The 16,572-nt window shown below is 47.9% G+C and overlaps 1 protein-coding gene across 1 annotated transcript; it reads left to right on the forward strand.

Moving 5' to 3' along the window:
* Positions 1-1,128: 1,128 nt before the first annotated feature.
* Positions 1,129-16,446, forward strand: LOC139825979 (procollagen galactosyltransferase 2-like). The gene is given in 12 exon segments (XM_071800671.1): positions 1,129-1,400; positions 2,078-2,213; positions 5,607-5,811; positions 9,684-9,803; positions 10,255-10,331; positions 12,241-12,347; positions 13,340-13,374; positions 13,377-13,459; positions 14,637-14,746; positions 15,226-15,432; positions 16,038-16,246; positions 16,249-16,446. Coding segments are annotated over 12 exon segments (1,509 nt in total). The 5' UTR covers positions 1,129-1,245; the 3' UTR covers positions 16,314-16,446.
* Positions 16,447-16,572: the final 126 nt, after the last annotated feature.

Consider the following 16,572-nt stretch of genomic DNA (forward strand, 5'->3'; position numbering starts at 1 on the left):
CCTCTACCACGGTGTGGAGTGGAGGCCGATGGAAGAGCCCCGGTGAGCACTGCAGTGAGGGGCTGACTGGTTGGTCTGTATCTCCGGTTTTCTAGATTTTCTGGTCTCAAATAAGGAGGTGTACTTAAAATGTAGATTTTGCGGGGGGAGGCGGGTCTGTCCCATTTAAACTGTGTCCTTATGGAGCCCATAAAAAGGTCTCTGACTTCGGTGAAGCAACTCATGCAGAACTTCAGCAAATATTTTCCGTTCAGTTATTTAACGTCTGCAGCTGCTCTCTGTGCCTGGAAAACAAATCACATCAAAAACTACAGGGAATAAAAACTGTCATTCTTTATTTTCAAGGAAGCAGAGAAATCGTAGCCCATTCCCATTAGTGTCTATGAAAGTTCTGTTCGAGACATTGAATTCTCAGTAAGTTCTGAGCCAGAGAACTAGATTTAATTCAGCATATTATGCCTTTGCATGACTTGCAGGATCATTGCTTTGAAATACGATAGTAGGTTTAAAGAGCATCCTCCTATAAGGAATGAAAAGCAACACCTATTTGTATGCAGAATTTCAAAGAGGAAGAACTGTGTGTGTTTGGTTTGTATCCTGACTTGTTATTCCACACAGGGCTCTGTCCCGGTGTTTCCTTCCATCTTTGTAACAAAGCGTTTGCTTTTGGACCTGATCCTGAGAACAGAGACACGTGGGTAACTTCACTCACGTGCTTGGGCCCCTGGCGCTGGGCGCTGGGTGTCTGTAGATTTCAGAGCTGTTAGCAGGATGTGTTAACAGTTGCTAGTGATGCCCAGACCCCAAGGGAATCCAGATTGCCTTCATCTTCTCATCCTCCGTTCTGTTGATTCTACTGGGCTCAAGGAAGCTGTGTTTATAGTTTAAACTTGAATTGCAGCAGAGGAGAGATGACTTTCTACCAGAGGGTCAGGTGAGGTAAATCAGCTTCAGCCCATTTTGGTGGTGTAACCTCTGCTTCCATCAGGGCCTGTTGCTGCTGAAGAAACTCCTGGGTGTGTTTGATGGTGCTGTTTTGCTTTCAGTCACTTGGTCAGCCCAAAACGCTGCAGCGCTGCTCGTTTTCCAGTGCCCTGTGTACACACGCCAGCACGAAACTTGGAATCTTTCTCTCTCAAAACCGCTCCTGGGTTGCCTGAGGTGACTCCAACACTGTTTTTATTTTGGAAAGAAGATAGTAAGGGAACTTTTTATTTTTCTAACCAGCGCAATAGGTTTCTAGACATGGGTTGCAGTCACTTTCTTTTGGTTTTTTTTGCTACGTCTTACCCAGAAGAATTTGGGCCAAAACATTGGCCAAGCTCCCGATTCACTCACGGGACGAAACTCCGACCGGCAGCCCTGCGTGCTGCACGAGAGAAGGGGTCAGACCACATCCTGGTAAGTACACGGTTTGATTTATTAACTGTCCTCAGGCAAAAGCTTTTCAGATGGTCACTCTGATAACTCCGGGGCTGCCAAAAAGTTTCCTGTCCATCTAAAGACAAAGCTCTCTGCAGTGAGATGCCGTGTATCGTTTCTTGGTCTGATGAGCAAGAGAGTTTGCAGCTGGAGAGAGAAGTCCATGGGTAAACCCAAGGTTTGTTGCCCAGCGGTCAGGACTGAACGTAGTCCTGGTGGTGGGTAGGTACCTGCAAGGGGCCCTCAGATGGAAACCCCACCTGTTAGTGATGAAATGTAAGGGGAATAGTTCTACGGAACAGTTGTGAACAGATGTGTGGCTTTGGTGACTGCAGCAGCCACTTTTTAAGAGTGATCCTCTTCGCAGAATAAATGCACCCTGAATTTTCAGCAGTGATGTTTTCCCTCGCAGCTCCGTTGCCCCAGTGTTGGAGGAACATTCCGTGGAGTGCGAGGGAAACTCCGCATCTCTTCCCATCTCATAATGTACCTTTAACAGAGATGTGTCCTGCAGTATCAAAACCAGCAGCTCAGTGCTTTTTGGGGTTTTTTTGACAACCTCATGCCTCTGGCTGCCTTGTTCCCAAGAAAGCATCAGGGCAAGCATATCATTTAATCTAATAACAAATTTATTTTTCTCTTCCCCTCTTCTCTAATTTATTGATACAGATAACTCACTGACCAACGCAGAAACCCTGACCCTGTTGATAGCAGAAAACAAGACCTTGGTGGCACCAATGCTCGAGTCTCGCTCTCTCTACTCAAATTTCTGGTGTGGCATCACCCCCCAGGCAGGTGACCTCCTGAACGCTACTGGGCGACTGTGCAAGCTGTGTTTGCAAAGGCCTCTTGTGTCTGTGAAGTGGTGGGTTGTGGTTTCTGTCCTGTGGGCTTTCCTGGCTGTTTTTGTAGCGTCCTTTTCTGAAAAGAAGCTGCTGTAGCTCGGTGCCGTGCACTCAGCTCAGCTTGCGCCTCTCTGAGTGGCAGCATCCCAAATCTTGGTGGGTACCTTTGGGAAAGGTCCATACGTTTATAGGAAATCTGGGAATGAGGGCAGAGAGGACACTGCGGTCTATCAGTGTTTTTCAGGCTTTGTTTTCTAACCGAGCTGTAGGTACGAGCAGAGCAACGCGTGTTCTGCATTGGGTGTGCAGGCACGTAGCTGGAACTTGCTGCCTGGTCTGAGATTTCTCGCTTGAAAAAGCTGAATCTGGAGGAAGCTGAGCTTGTTTAGCCAAAAGTCCTGGGAAATGATACAATCCCACTAACTACATCAAAAATACTGATATACACACCAGAATTTATTTGAGGTCACTCCATATGTTTGTTTAATGGCCTTAAATCTCTTGGTACATAATTTTAGACAAGCTTTCCTGTATAGTGATGCTAATCAGAGAGGAATTTGCTTTTCTTTCTACAGCTTTCTGTTGTATATAGGTTGTTTTTCTCACACATGAACAAGATTTATGTGTTGGGGCAACATCGTTTGCCTTGTAGAAATTAGTTTAGTGCTTCTTTCTCAAATCATATATGCTGCAGTAAATATTGGTACAAAGATGCTGCCTAGTAGGAGTAACATCATTTTTAGAGCCAGAATGAGATTGAGCTATCACTTGACAAGTAGATCCACATCGCTGTGGTCAGTCTGGGTCAGCGGTGATTTTTTGCCTTTTTTCACTCTTTTTCTTTGGAATGTTCTTGACTAAGCTCTAGATGGGCTTCCTCAGACATTCAGCCTTGTGGGATCGTTTCTGGAAACAAATGGACATCCGTGCAGTGAGCAAGACTGCATCGAGCTGATCTAGGCCACAAGGGAAGGGTCATTGAAAGGTCCTTGACCACACAGAATGGGGTAGAAAGTTGATGAGGCACGAGGAGAATGAGGAGTTGAAGTAGTTTGTGGTGAGACACGAGAGGTGATGATTGTCTAAGGTAGCAATCAATCATGTATTAGCTAGAGAAATGTAAGCAGCGCGTAATCTAACTATAATTATCCAAGTATAAATAATGTAACTACAAAATCAGCAGTTTAAGACTATATAACCTGATCAAACTTTACATTAAACAGCTTCAGTTTATAACTCTCATAGAGTTGTCGGAGTCCATTCTTCTCCCGCACAGTCTGAGGTGAGGACTATAATTAATACTCGTTTCTCCAAGCCCACAGGTAAATCTCCATAATGAGATGGGGTTTTTGACCTGTTTGCTACTCTACTGCTGGCAGGTGTTCCGTCATCCCTTGGGGATGTTGGAGAGGCTCCATGCTCCAGCCATTTCCTGCCCTCTTGCTTTGCTCCAGAGAGCTACCCGGTTACTAATTCTTGTCATTATTGCTGGAGTGAAATGAAGAACAAACTCCATTTCCCACTTCTGGTATAAAACATCCTCTGGCAGTCTCCTTCTGTAGGATTTCTTGAGGAAGGTCTTTGTTTTTAAAGCTCTCAGTGATTATATTTTTTCTTTTACAGAAACCACCGAATCTTTTCTCTTTTGGCCCCCACACCATCTTATGACAAGGAGTTCCACAAGTCAGACCAACTAATTGAGTAAAAATAGCAGGAAAAGGTCCTGAACTCGCCAAATTCTTGGGAAGTAAATACACAGATAAGAAAAGGGGTGTGTTTACTTGTTTCAGTTTTTGTTTTAAAATGGAGAAATAAACCTTATAGGAAAGGCATTGTCCTTTAAGTGTTTAAGGTTAAGTCCTGATGTAAACCAGCAGTTCTCCACAGCCTGGCATGGGGCTCTGCCAGTGTGCACCAGCCGCAGCCCTGGCCCCTGCTGTTACCTCTCCAGCAGAAAATCTCCATCATTACCAGGATTACTGAGAAAAGGAGGGGAAAAAAAACCTAGCAGCAAATGCATCTTGCAGGATTTGCTGAAAAAAGCTGCTCAGATGAAGAGGAAAGTTCCCACTTTTTTTCCTTTTCTCTTAGTTACTGCTGCTTGTTTCTGTGCTCGCAGTCCTGCAGCTTCGTGCTCTCAGCCCTGCTCTCCCTGGAGACTTGGGGAGGGAGCAGGAACTGGAGAACGCCCTAAAACACAAAGCCAAACCCAGCTGCAGACAGCCTGACATTCAGCTGTCGTGAAGCTGTCCTTAGGAGAGCACAGCAGTGCTAAGTTGGAGTCTTTCTTGGCTACAGGTGATTTATGAGCCATGAAAAGCCCCACAAGCCCGTAGTGAGCAAGTGGAGGAGGACAAAAATGAAGTTTCCGGCATCTTTCACCTGTGGGCATTCTCGGTTGTCTGTTAACGTTGGATGTTTTAACCCTTCCCGCAGCGGGAATGCCGGTGAGGGCTCTGCCCGCTCTCTGCTCTTCGTGGACATCTGAGACATCCAGTCCTCACAGCGTGGTCAGAAGGTTTCCGAAGGGCAAACCAACAGATGCATAAACAGACAAACGCACCACACGGTGCTTCTGCGCAAAGGCAGGGTAAAGTGGTTCTGCAGTGATTTGCTCGGCTGTTGCTAGGATGCTCTTGGAAAATATAAATCAAAAGTAACTTCAACTGATTTTAGTGACTCATCGTTTCTGTAAAGACCAGAATCCACTACGGACCCAACCGTCAGCCATGTTCAGATGTCTAATTGGTGCATTAGACCTTTCTTTCAGGGGGAATTCAGTGTATTGATTTCCAAATCTGATAGCTTTAGACATATGGCACCTGCAGACCCAGCTGTGAGCTGCACAAGGCGGGTGTCGCACCCTCAGTGCCGAAAGGTTGGCAAAGCTCTTTAGGTCGTGGCCAGAAATACTTTGCAGGTCCTATTCGGTGAGACACTGAATGTCCTTTGTGCTTGTTGAACACAGAGGATGCCACAGACGCTCAGCAGCTTCCAGGGTCAGAGCTGAGAGTCTATGTGCAAAAAAAAGGTTTCCAGAGAGCCAGGGGAAAAAAATCCGAGATTTGAAGCTCTGTTGCAAGGGAATTTTGTAGCAGAAAGGCTTGGATTTCCATTAGCTGCTGAAAAGCAGAGAGAAGGTCGTATTTTAACCTTTTTGGTTGAAGATTGTTTCTGCATACTTGACTGAGCCCTTTTCAAAATGGGGACACTTCAAAATCTGAGAACTGAGCACTGATCCGTCTCTGCTGAGCAGGACTAAGGGCAGGAGCTTTTGCTGGGGAGCAGCTGTGAAACTGAAGTCTTCTGTCACATCCAGCCCTCTGCTTCTGTTTGCAGGGCTATTACAAAAGGACCCTGGATTACCCCCCGATCCGGGAATGGAAGAGGACAGGCTGGTTTGCTGTCCCGATGATTCATTCCACCTTCCTCATCGACTTGAGGAAAGAAACCTCCACCAAGCTGATGTTCTACCCCCCGCATCAGGACTACACCTGGAGCTTTGACGATACCATGGTCTTTGCCTTCTCCAGTCGCCAGGCAGGTATGTCTGGAGACTTTGCTGGGCAGGATTCACTCGTAGACATGCAGATCTTTACTTTGGAGTTCACAGACCAAAAGCCAATTTTTTGGCTTCAGTGGTGAGTTAAGACCCTGTTCCCTTTTCTCTTTTGGATCTGGTCAGGGACAACCAGCAGCAAGTGAGTGGCAGTGCAGTTTTGAATCACAGATAGCTTCAAAAGACATGGGAACTATTCTAGGGACAAAGGCAATGTTTCAGAGACAAAATTAGTGGCATCTACCTTTGTTTTTTGTCACAGTGAGATGATAGCGAGCACAAGTGAATGCTGTGAGAGTGGAAGGCACTCTGTAGTTGTCTAAATTCACCACTTCCAGGAGACTCCATGAGGAAGGGGTGAGGACAAGAGACACTTTTTAGACGTTGCAGTGTTTGTGCAAAATAAAACCCAAGTTGCTTGCCTGCAGTGCTTGATGAAGCTTTGCTTTGTGGCAGCTCAGCAGGAATTGTCTGAGAGTTAAGAGGTTTTTCTTTTGTTGGTTCTGTTTGCTTTAGGCAAAATCAGTGCAGATTTCAGGGAGTGATGTGGGAGCTGTGGGCTGTGCTCAGAGGAAATTTCTTGCTGGCGTGAGAGCGGTAAAATCTCCACAGAACTGACGCCTCACTGGGACTTTGGGAGAATGAGTCAAGAACCAGTCCTTGAGATGTTTGGGGCTCCAGCTGGTACTGGGACCAGTTTCTAGCAGACATTGGGAGGATTTCAGTTAGATCTGAAACTCAGGAGTCCTTTCGGGCCAAGGCACCACCTCAGTGTCTTCTTCTACCTGGAACGGCTGTTGGTGTGTGCAGAGCTCCGTGTGTCTTGGGGGATTCGCTGTCTCTTAGTGCACGATAGCACTGCTACAGCTGCTTGTTCTTCTGCTGAGGATGGTCAGTCCTGTTCATTTTTGGATCTGGTGGGTATTCTGTCTCTAGCGAAGTCCTGGCTGGCAGAACTGTGTCCCATCTATGAAAGGAGCTCCTGGGAAGGGTATGTTTTTAATGACCATCTCTATTGTTCTTTGCACTCCTGTGTTGAAAAGGGCAAAGTTTGGGGCCTTATAAAGGAAAAAATGACTGATGAAACCTCAGCTGCACTGATGAAACGCGCTTCTGTTCAGAGCTTCACAACTGGTTTGCTGGCTTACTGGGGTGAATTACTTGGGGAAAGTCGGGTTTTGGGTCTACTGAGTGATGTGCAGCTGGTGTTATCTGTCCTCTCCTTGTAAAAAGTTAAGGTGAGAAGGAGGGGCTGTTCTTGGGGTGCAGACAAGTAGAGGGAAAGTGAAGAAGTGTGGCTTGTCAACAGTGGCTTCTAGAGAAGAGCCAGGCTGAGCAATCTGCCTTTCCCACCACTTACAGAGCAGTGCAGCGACTGTTGGCAGCTTTCTTTTGAGTGATCCTTCCTGTTGCAAACAGCACTGCGAAAGACAGTGTTCTTGGCATGATAAGCAGGGCTTTTTAAAACTCAGCTTCCAGGGGATGTGGAGCATGGATGAGTGGGAGAGGAGACGCAACAAGAGCTGAAATTGAGCCCTTGGGAGGCAGAGGAAGATGGGAGTTTGCAGGGCACTTTTGGGGCCCTGACCTTTTGAGTCAGGACGTGGGTGTGTTGGCTCCAAAAGAGAACAGAGGTTTAGGTCCAGTGAGCAAAGCAGGTTCCCTCAAATCTACCTGCCCCTTGTTCCCTCTGACAGCATCCAATTAGTCTGGGAACTGCATTGCATCAGCTCCAACTGCTTCAGAAATATTTCAGGGATTCAAACCCATCATTTTTTCCTTCCATCCTAGAACACTTCAGCTTTTTCCAGAGCTGACCTCGGCAGTCTGGCCCGCTGATCTTCTCAGATTGTTGGCTTGTGTCCTGGGCTGAGTTTTGTCACCCAGGACAAAAGGATGACATCCAAGTTCAGAAATGTGAAAAATGTATGGACTTTGAGGCATACTTCTCTTCAGAGTAATTCCACTTATTTCCCTGAAACCATAAACGGTGTTGGCTTTTGTCTGGGCCAAGTACTGCGCTTAACGCCTCAGGTCAGCCCATTGATTTTTCCAGCAGTGAATCTTCTGCTCGAAGCAGGTGGTTTGTGATGCTCCACAGAGACCATCCCACCCGTCCCACTTCTGCCGAGAGGGCGTGGGCTGCGGAGCACAGAACAAAACCCAGCGCAGGTGTTTTATTGAGGAGGGCGGTCTCCGTAGAGCCCTTTGCACTGCAAGATGATGTTGAGCTGGCCAGACCTTCTGAGCTTCCTTCAGCCTGAGGCTCTGAAGACCTCAGGCCAACCAGGAATGTCCAGTCGCAGGGATGTGGGGGAAATTTAGGTTGCCAAAATATGACTGTGGATTTATTTAAGGCATATGACTGTGAACCCTGCTCACTGCCTTACAAAGGCTAATAGTAACACCAGTATCTCTAGCCTTCTGTCCTTTGTAGCAAACTTTTATTTTATTATAAAAACAGAGCCGGAGAGTGAGTCCCCCTCCCCGTTTTAAGGTAGATTTACCATTTTGAAGTAACTTTTATCCCAGAAGAAACAGAAATACTGGTGTGAATCTATGCAGATTAACTGTGTTTAAGCCAGCGGAAGATAAAAACGGAGATCAGTGAGCCAGATAAGATTAGTTGATTAGATCAGTGCCAAATCCATTAATATTAGCAGGTAGTATTTTTTATTTTGCCATTTACCTAAATTGCAGCTGACAGCTGAATGTGTTTTGGCAGTAGTGTAGCCAGCAGCTTCCTCGCAGAACTTCAAACAGTAGAAACACCGGGGTCAGTAGTGCAGATAATTCTGCCTTGCTAAAAATACCAGGGATTTAGGAGGATTAATACATGAAAGCACCAACTCTCACCAGGTGGTGTCTGCTTTTCATTTATTTCCTAGAGGGACAAGGGTGATTCTGCTTGTTTAATTAAAAAAAAAAAAGAAAAGTTATAGCCGATAATGAGCAAACTCTTGGTGAGTCTGGGGGGAACAGCATCTTACTGATCACAGGTTGCGACATTCCCAGCAGCGTGTGGGTCTCTCCCTTGCAAATGGATCTGCTCAGAAGGGAAGCTTTGCATCTTCTTCTTGTTCCATGCCTTCAGATTCAGCTCCTTGAACAAGCAGTTACAAAAGCTTTTGAGCAGAAGGAAGTTACGGTATCACCTATTTTTGGAAGCATCTCTTTCTCCCTGCTGCTCTCTCTCTCTAGGATTTGGTTGATTTGGATGGTGCAGACCTGCTCCTGCTTTTGGCTCTGTGAAGGGATTGCACCAGGTCTGAGCGGTGCAGGTGGGGTTTGGGGAATACAGGGGTTTCTGGGATGCTCCCCAGTTCTCCCAGCAGATCCGCTGTGTGCATCGAACATCGCTTTGCCAAAGGCCGGTTCTGCCCTCTGCTGAGAGATTGTTTTCGTAGCATGAAGGCAAAGGCCAAAAGAGACCCTTTCTCTGGGCTAAGAGGGAGTTTCCAGTCTCTCCTAAGAGAAAACTGATGGCAATTAAAAATACCTTCGGTTATGGAGCAACTGGAAATTGTTTTCAGAGGAGAGACCACGTGCTGCCAGCCAAATGATACAGAAAATGTCACTATGAATTTCATAGACTCATTTTGCTTGGAAAAGACCAAGATCATCAAGTCCAACCGTTAACCCACCCCTGGCACTAACTCATGTCCCTGAGAACCTCATCTCCACATTTGTTCAAGCCTTCCAGGGATTTAAGTTAAACCCCTTCATTTGCTTTTGAAGCAGAACTTTTTGGGACTGGGCTCCTGGCAACGAATTTGATTGTGGGTACATAGCAACAGAGCAGCGAACTCCTTTTAAGAGACCTGACTCTATTTTCTGTTTTTTTCTGTGATCCCCAGGTATACAGATGTTCATCTGCAACCGTGAACACTATGGTTTCCTTCCCATGCCCCTGAAATCGCACCAGACGCTGCAAGAAGAAACCGAGAACTTTGTGCACACCCTCATTGAGGCAATGAGTAAGTTACTGTGCCTCGCTGTGATGGACACCCCCAAGTTAAGGTTTGGAGAGCTCTCTTACCCCTGGGAATCTGCCTCCTGATCCGACTGTTCTCATCCTGGTTTGACATGCAGTTTCCCATTTTTCCACTGTTTTTCTACCTAGAGATGCAATCGCTTCACGGTCAGGTCAGCTCCGTTGACAAAACTCCTTAACTTCCCCATATCGAATGCAAAAATGCTTCTTTAACGTGGCAAGGATGCTGCAGAACCTCGTGTCTCTCCTGAGCTGTGTCTGGCAGATGGCTGCTGGCTTCTGTTCTGTGACATGGACGCTTTGTGCTGCACCCACTCCTGCCTGACTTCATCAGCCAGGTCCCTGGGGCTTTAGGTCCAGAGATGCAAACACACACACACACACGTTATTGTTAGTGCATGAAGGTGATGCTTGGGATCTCTCCTCTCTTCCAGTTGATCGTCCTCCCGTTGAACCCTCACAGTTTGTCTCTGTTCCGCCGAAGAACCCTGACAAGATGGGATTTGATGAAGTAAGGAACTTATTTTGCTGCCATTGTCTTGTCTTCCTGTTTCTCACCTAATGGAGCTGGGATCTCCCTGTAACTGACCTTCCAGCCGTTTCCCATTCCCATCTCTTCATACGTTTGAGCTCTTTCCCAGTCACTCGTCTGTTGGATTTCAGCTTTTTACCAGGAGCAAACAGCCATCCTTACGTGGGGAGAACTTCTGAGGTCAGGGAAGCAGAAGGGAAAGGGCTCAGGGAGCATTCTTGCCCTCTGGCATTTGCTGGGGAGAAATGAGGCCACTCAGGTCTGTGGGCATTTCATACCTGCTACAAAACCCCCGATTCAGGTTGGTGTGCCAGGGCAGTGCTCAGCAGATCTGTGGGCTTCCTGCATTGATGGTACGGATGTTTTAATCCAGCCAGGAAGAGATGGCAGAAGTGAGAGTGAAAAACACATCATTAAACTCCCCCGATTCTTGTGCCATTTCCTCTACATCTGACTCTGTGGGGCAGCTCAGCCATCCTTCCATTCTGCAGCAAGAACTGGTCGTTCGGGAAACCTCTCCTGTGTTCCAGTGAGAGACAGGAATGATTTTCTCCCCTGAGAGAGGCACTGGGGAGCCTGGAGAAGATGGGGGAGGCTCTCAGCCAAGTTCTGTTCAAGATGGGGACGTCTAGGAGGGCCGGAAACCATGTGTGCTCCCCCCTTACTGGGGCAGCTCTCCTCCTGCCCTGCTCGGTCACCACATTTTTCTGCTATGGCCTTTAAAAGTGCATTAGAAAGGTGGTTCCTGACAGCGGTCCTGCCCCAAAACCCCGCAGAAATCCCTCTCCGCCCTGTTCTCCATGTTATGGAGGGTGCAGGCATTGAGGGGAAAGGCTGGAGAGGGATCTGCTGTGCTTTAATTCACCAGGAGTTGTGTTTTTGTGCAGCTGCCAGGGTGGCAGTTGTGCAGACCAGAGAAGCCTTTGTTTTCTTGGCTTATTCTGTTACATCTGTTTATACGACACGTGAATTCCAAACACGATTTGTTGGAGCGTCTGTGTTAGGGCGCAGCTGTTGTAGGTTTTTTGCCGTGTTGTCCTTTGTGGCTGCGCTCTATTTATCCAATTTATTATTTTTGCATTTGTGCTGACCTACAACTGGATCCGCTTCTTACTGGCTCGAGGTTTTTGCTCCACAGGCTACAAAGCTGCACTTGTCTGCCTGGGACTGAAAAACATCCCAGCCCCTCTGCAGTTTACCTGCAAATGAGGGGTTTGGGCCTCTGCCCCCCACCAAAAAGTCTGTCTGCTTAGGCTTGGGCAGAGCCTGGCGCAGACATCTCTGGGTGTGATCTGGGCTCTGTGCTGGGCTTTCTGCTCTGGCAGGGGAAGCAGCAGATTTGTTTTTTTGTGAAAATTCTGTGATTTTTTGGTGAAAATTCTGTGATTTTTTTTGTGAAAATTCTGTGAATTTTCAGTGCCTGAAGTAATTTACAAAACTTCTCTTTGCTGTGTTCTTGTGCTAGGGTGGTGACCCCACAGATAATCCTAAATACAGGTAGTGGTGGCATTGTGGAGAAACATGTGGGTCAGTGTTCCTCTGGGACTGGAGCTGGACATTTGACTCTGTGTTTAATATAAATCAAAACATCTTATATCTTTGGAAATTATAGACTTGGCTGTAACTGGTCTGCTCTCACCTTTATTCATCCTTGATGAGCAGCTTCTCCTTGTGACATAAAACGTCCTTAAAAAGTAGTTGTTAGACAAAGAATGAACCTCTAACCTTCCAACTCAAAACCAACCCCAACTTTCTGACAAATTCTACGCAACCTGGGATAAAATCACAGCTGGTATTTTAAGATCTGCTACTGAAGAAGGGTAGGCGAGAAGTCACTTCTCCTCCTCGCTCCCAGGCTGTGAGCTTGATGTCTCTCTCTTCAACCCAGATTTTCATGATCAACCTGAAGCGCCGGAAGGACAGGCGGGATCGGGTGCTGCGGACTCTCTATGAGCAGGAGATTGCAGTCAAGATAGCAGAGGCCGTGGATGGGAAGTGAGTTTCGGCTGGGGTTGCTGATGTTTGCAAAGAGGGGGTTGTGCTGGACACCATCTCCTTGGGTGCCCTGACCTCCCTCCTGCTGGGGATGGATGGGCTGAGGGAGAGGTGGACGTTTTATTAACCTAACTGCCCCTGCTTTGGGGCAGTTTGACTCTGTTTGTGTCTTCTTTTGTAATTGGTCTTCATGAGAGAACCAGGGCGGTGTGGGTCAGGCTGATAGAATCACAGAATCATTTGGGTTGGAAAAGCCCCTCAAGATCATCGAGTCCAACTGTTCCCCCACCCCTGGCACTGCCCCATGTCCCTGAGAACCGCATGTCCGTCTGTCCAGCCCTCCAGGGATGGTGACTCCAGCACTGCCCTGGGTAGCCTGTTCAATGCCCCACAGCCCTTTGGGGAAGAAATTGTTCCCCAGATCCAACCTAAGATGAAAATCAGGTTAAAATCATACTCCTTTCTGTGAACTATAACACTTGCACACAATTAGAAAGCAGCGAAAGTGTGTGAGAGCAATCATCTCCTGAGAGATTTGTCTGTCCTCGTGCTACAAAGCTGTTGGGCTACAGTATTAACCCTGACACAGCCCTTACTTTAAGGCATGTTAAGATGTTTTTATCTTGAGAAATCAAGGCAGAAATTTTTGGTCGGGGACTCGCAAAAAGGGAAGTGGGAACCCCCATGCCATCTGGTGGTCTCGGAGACTTGCGCACCCATCAGGACCTCAGGAAAATATTTGAAGCCAAGCTCCTGACACATTGATGGTCCCACAAGAAGTCGTTGGCAGAGTTAAGGATATCATTTCTAAGCTTGATTTAGAATGTAAATCAGTTAGTTAATTTTTCTCCCGGTTTTTGAGCAAAACAAGTGCAGGAATTTCGTGAGTTACAGCTCATCTCTGAACATCAGCAGCGCTTCCCCCGTTGCGTCTGTGTCCGACTTGAATTTGCTTTCTATTTAAATGCTGATAGGTGTTCTCTCTTTCTCAGAGCGCTGAACACGAGTCAGCTCAAAGCTCTCAGCATCGACACCGGGACCCGTGCTCCTCGCGGCCCCTCGCCCGGGGAGAGATCGGCTGCTTCCTCAGCCACTGCTGCATCTGGGAGGAGGTGAGGGGGGTGCGGGTGCCCTGGGGAGGGTGCTGAGGGCAGGAGCAGTGGGGAGGCACACGGACGGTCCCAGGACAAATCTAATACCGGTTTCTGGAAGTGTAGGATGGTTTTACTTGGTTTGTAGGGGATCGCGTACAGGGCTTCTCTTGAACACATTGCTCAGCTTTCTCAGCTCTACTCTCCGTTTGCCAAGTGATTTTTATCAGAGTGTTTTCACGATTGGTTTTGCAGACCATCTGATAGCCTGTTTGGAGTGAGTTTGTTTAGGAGAAAGGCAGGAAGGTTTTGAAGAACAAATGGTATTAAAGAAACTCCTGTTTCATTTCCCTGGTTCTTCATGTGTGCTGAAGCAAGTTCCAGTGGCTCTGCTAACTGCTTTTTTTTGAGCTGGTCTATCATAAATAAATTTAGCAGCAGGGATCTCTGTTACTTGAGCTAACAGGTGTTGTTTGGGTTGTAGTAGCTGTAGCTTCCATCTGTCCTGGTCACCTGGGGAGTCACACTTGAGAGGATCTGGGCTGTGCTGGTTGGAGGTGCTGGAGTTACACAGCCTGACATCAACGGGAGGGATTATTTCGAGCGAGGTGGGATGTGGAGGCAGGGAGAACAACTTGGTGCTTAGAGAAGACCGGTCTAAGGCAGCAGCTGCCCAAATGTGACTGTGATGGTTGGATGATCCAAATACCTTTCAGCCAGCAGCAGGGACTTCAGCACTGAGAAATCAGGCAATGATTTGGGGCTTGAGACTTCTGCATCACCAATGGTCAGATGGTAAGATGGGAACCCACTTGCAGGATGCCTTTGCATGTGTGTTCTTGAAGTTGCCAGGGCCAGACTTTGGATGTGCTGGATCATTCTCCAGATTCCAGAAACACTTTTTTTCCGAACAGAAACAGGTTTTTCTGAACAGTGGTTTTGTTGTCAAAGGAGGAGGTGGTCGTGCAAGATGGCAGCTCACGGGGTTGAGGTGCTGCAGCATCACATGGAGGGTTTTTCTAGGTTGCAGATGCTCAGCCACAGGATATTTTTGGACAGCTCGTCCCAGCTGCGCTGTGAATCTGGGGCTGGTTCTCCAGCCTCCCTACCTGTATGGTCCAGAGGGCCAGGACCAGGTCAGGATGACCCCCAGAGATTTCGGGGCCACTGTGATCACTTCTGAACCATCTTGTTTCAGGTGGTGAACAGAGAACTGGAGAAGACGCTTGTTATTGAGGACGAGTTCAAGAGGAAGCTCATGAAGCTGATGGATGACATTGAACAAGCCCAGCTAGGCTGGGAGCTGATGTAAGTCACTGGCCCTCGTGAAGCTCTGGGCACACAGGGGACATGAGCAGCAGAGATGGAGGGTGATGCTGGAGTGCAGGGAAAGGTGGCAGAGGCTTCTTGATGGCTCTTCCCATCAGGATAACTCTGCTTCTGGGCCAGGCTGGTGCTGGGGTGCCCCGGCTGTGTTGGGTACCACTGGTGCGCTTTGTGGGCAGTGCTGGTCGTCTGGGGACACCGCTGTGACAGAGGAACTGCCGCAGCTCAGCGCTGAGGCTTGGACCGTGTCATCTCAGCTGCCTTATCAAGTCTTTCACATCTGTACCACCCGCTGGGGTAAGGTTTGAATGTCTGAGAGTGGTACAGGATAGAAATGTGTCAGGGATTGCTTCTTAGATCCACCCTTTGTCCTTCCCCGCTTGACATGGACAGTTGTGTGGTCCTGACTGCTGCAGATTCACATTTAGGTTCCGATTTCTGTGGTCTTTTCCCCCTTTAAGCTACATTGGCCGGAAAAGGATGCAGGTGCAGGAGCCTGAGAAAGCGGTTCCCAACGTCATGAACCTGGTGGAAGCCGATTACTCGTACTGGACCCTGGGCTACGCGATCTCCTTCCAGGGGGTTCAGAAGCTCATCGGAGCGGAGCCTTTCGGCAAGATGTTGCCGGTGGATGAATTTCTGCCAGTCATGTACAACAAGCACCCGGTGTGAGTAGGTCGGATGTCTTCGTTACTTGGGTTCACGTGAGCTTGGTCTTGCTGAATGATTAAGATCTGGTTCGTAGATTTGTGTAGTGTATATCATATGTGTTAATATCTATATATGCTTATGTATACCCTTGTTTATGTGTGCACACTTAGTGTGGTGCATATAAATGATTAATTTTGGAGCTTGGAGTCCAAATTATTCACGTTACAGTTTTCAGCAGGTTGATGACTTGAGTGCTCTGTGGGGCACTTCAGAAAATGGAGCTCACTTGGTGCTCTTCAGCTTCATCTGCAAAAATGTTGATTTATCAATCAGTACTGAGACCTAAACCAACAAAAGATCAGGTTAATAATCATTCGGTTCTTTAGTGTTTTAATGCTGTTTGACTCAAGCTACGCAAAACCTCACGGTGCTTAGTATGCAGCGTGTGATGTTGTGATGCTCACGTTTCATTTTTCTAAAGCTGAATGCAGTGGGTAGAAGGTCAGACCCCACCACAGCAACGACCTGTGCTGCTTGGGACACATTCACTCAGTGGATGGGCTTGGATCTCGCAGTTATAAGCATTTCACTCTGTCCCTGATGATTTTTCTCTCCTCTTTAGAGCAAAGTACATGGAGCACTACAAGTCCAGAGACTTGAAAGCCTTTTCAGCAGAACCCCTGCTCGTCTACCCCACGCACTACACAGGGCAGCCCGGCTACCTTAGCGACACAGAGACCTCCACCATCTGGGACAACGAGACCGTGTCGGCGGACTGGGGCAGAACGCACTCCTGGAAATCCCGGCCGCAGGGCACGATCCACAGCGACGCCAGAACAAGGACGCTCTGCCCTCGCAGTCGTCTCTGGACGCGCCGTCCTCCAGGGACGAGCTATGACCGCCCGCGGCCCCGCGGCTCTGTCGGCGCTGAACCTGCCTCGCGCTTCGGCTTTTCACCCTTGGCAGTGGCGGAGCCGCTCTTCGTGTGGTCTCCATCCCGCTGCTTCGAGTGGCAGAGCACAGAGCTTGGACCTGATGTGACAACTGACCGAGACGCGCAGGGCGAGGCGGGAGATGGAGGAGGAAAAAGAACGAGTGATGCAGACTGGCAGGAAAAAAAGCAGAGATCTGAACAAAAGCCCTCGCAAGCTTTTGTA

The sequence above is a fragment of the Patagioenas fasciata genome, chromosome 32 (genome assembly GCF_037038585.1).
Source record: "Patagioenas fasciata isolate bPatFas1 chromosome 32, bPatFas1.hap1, whole genome shotgun sequence".
NCBI lineage: Eukaryota > Metazoa > Chordata > Aves > Columbiformes > Columbidae > Patagioenas > Patagioenas fasciata.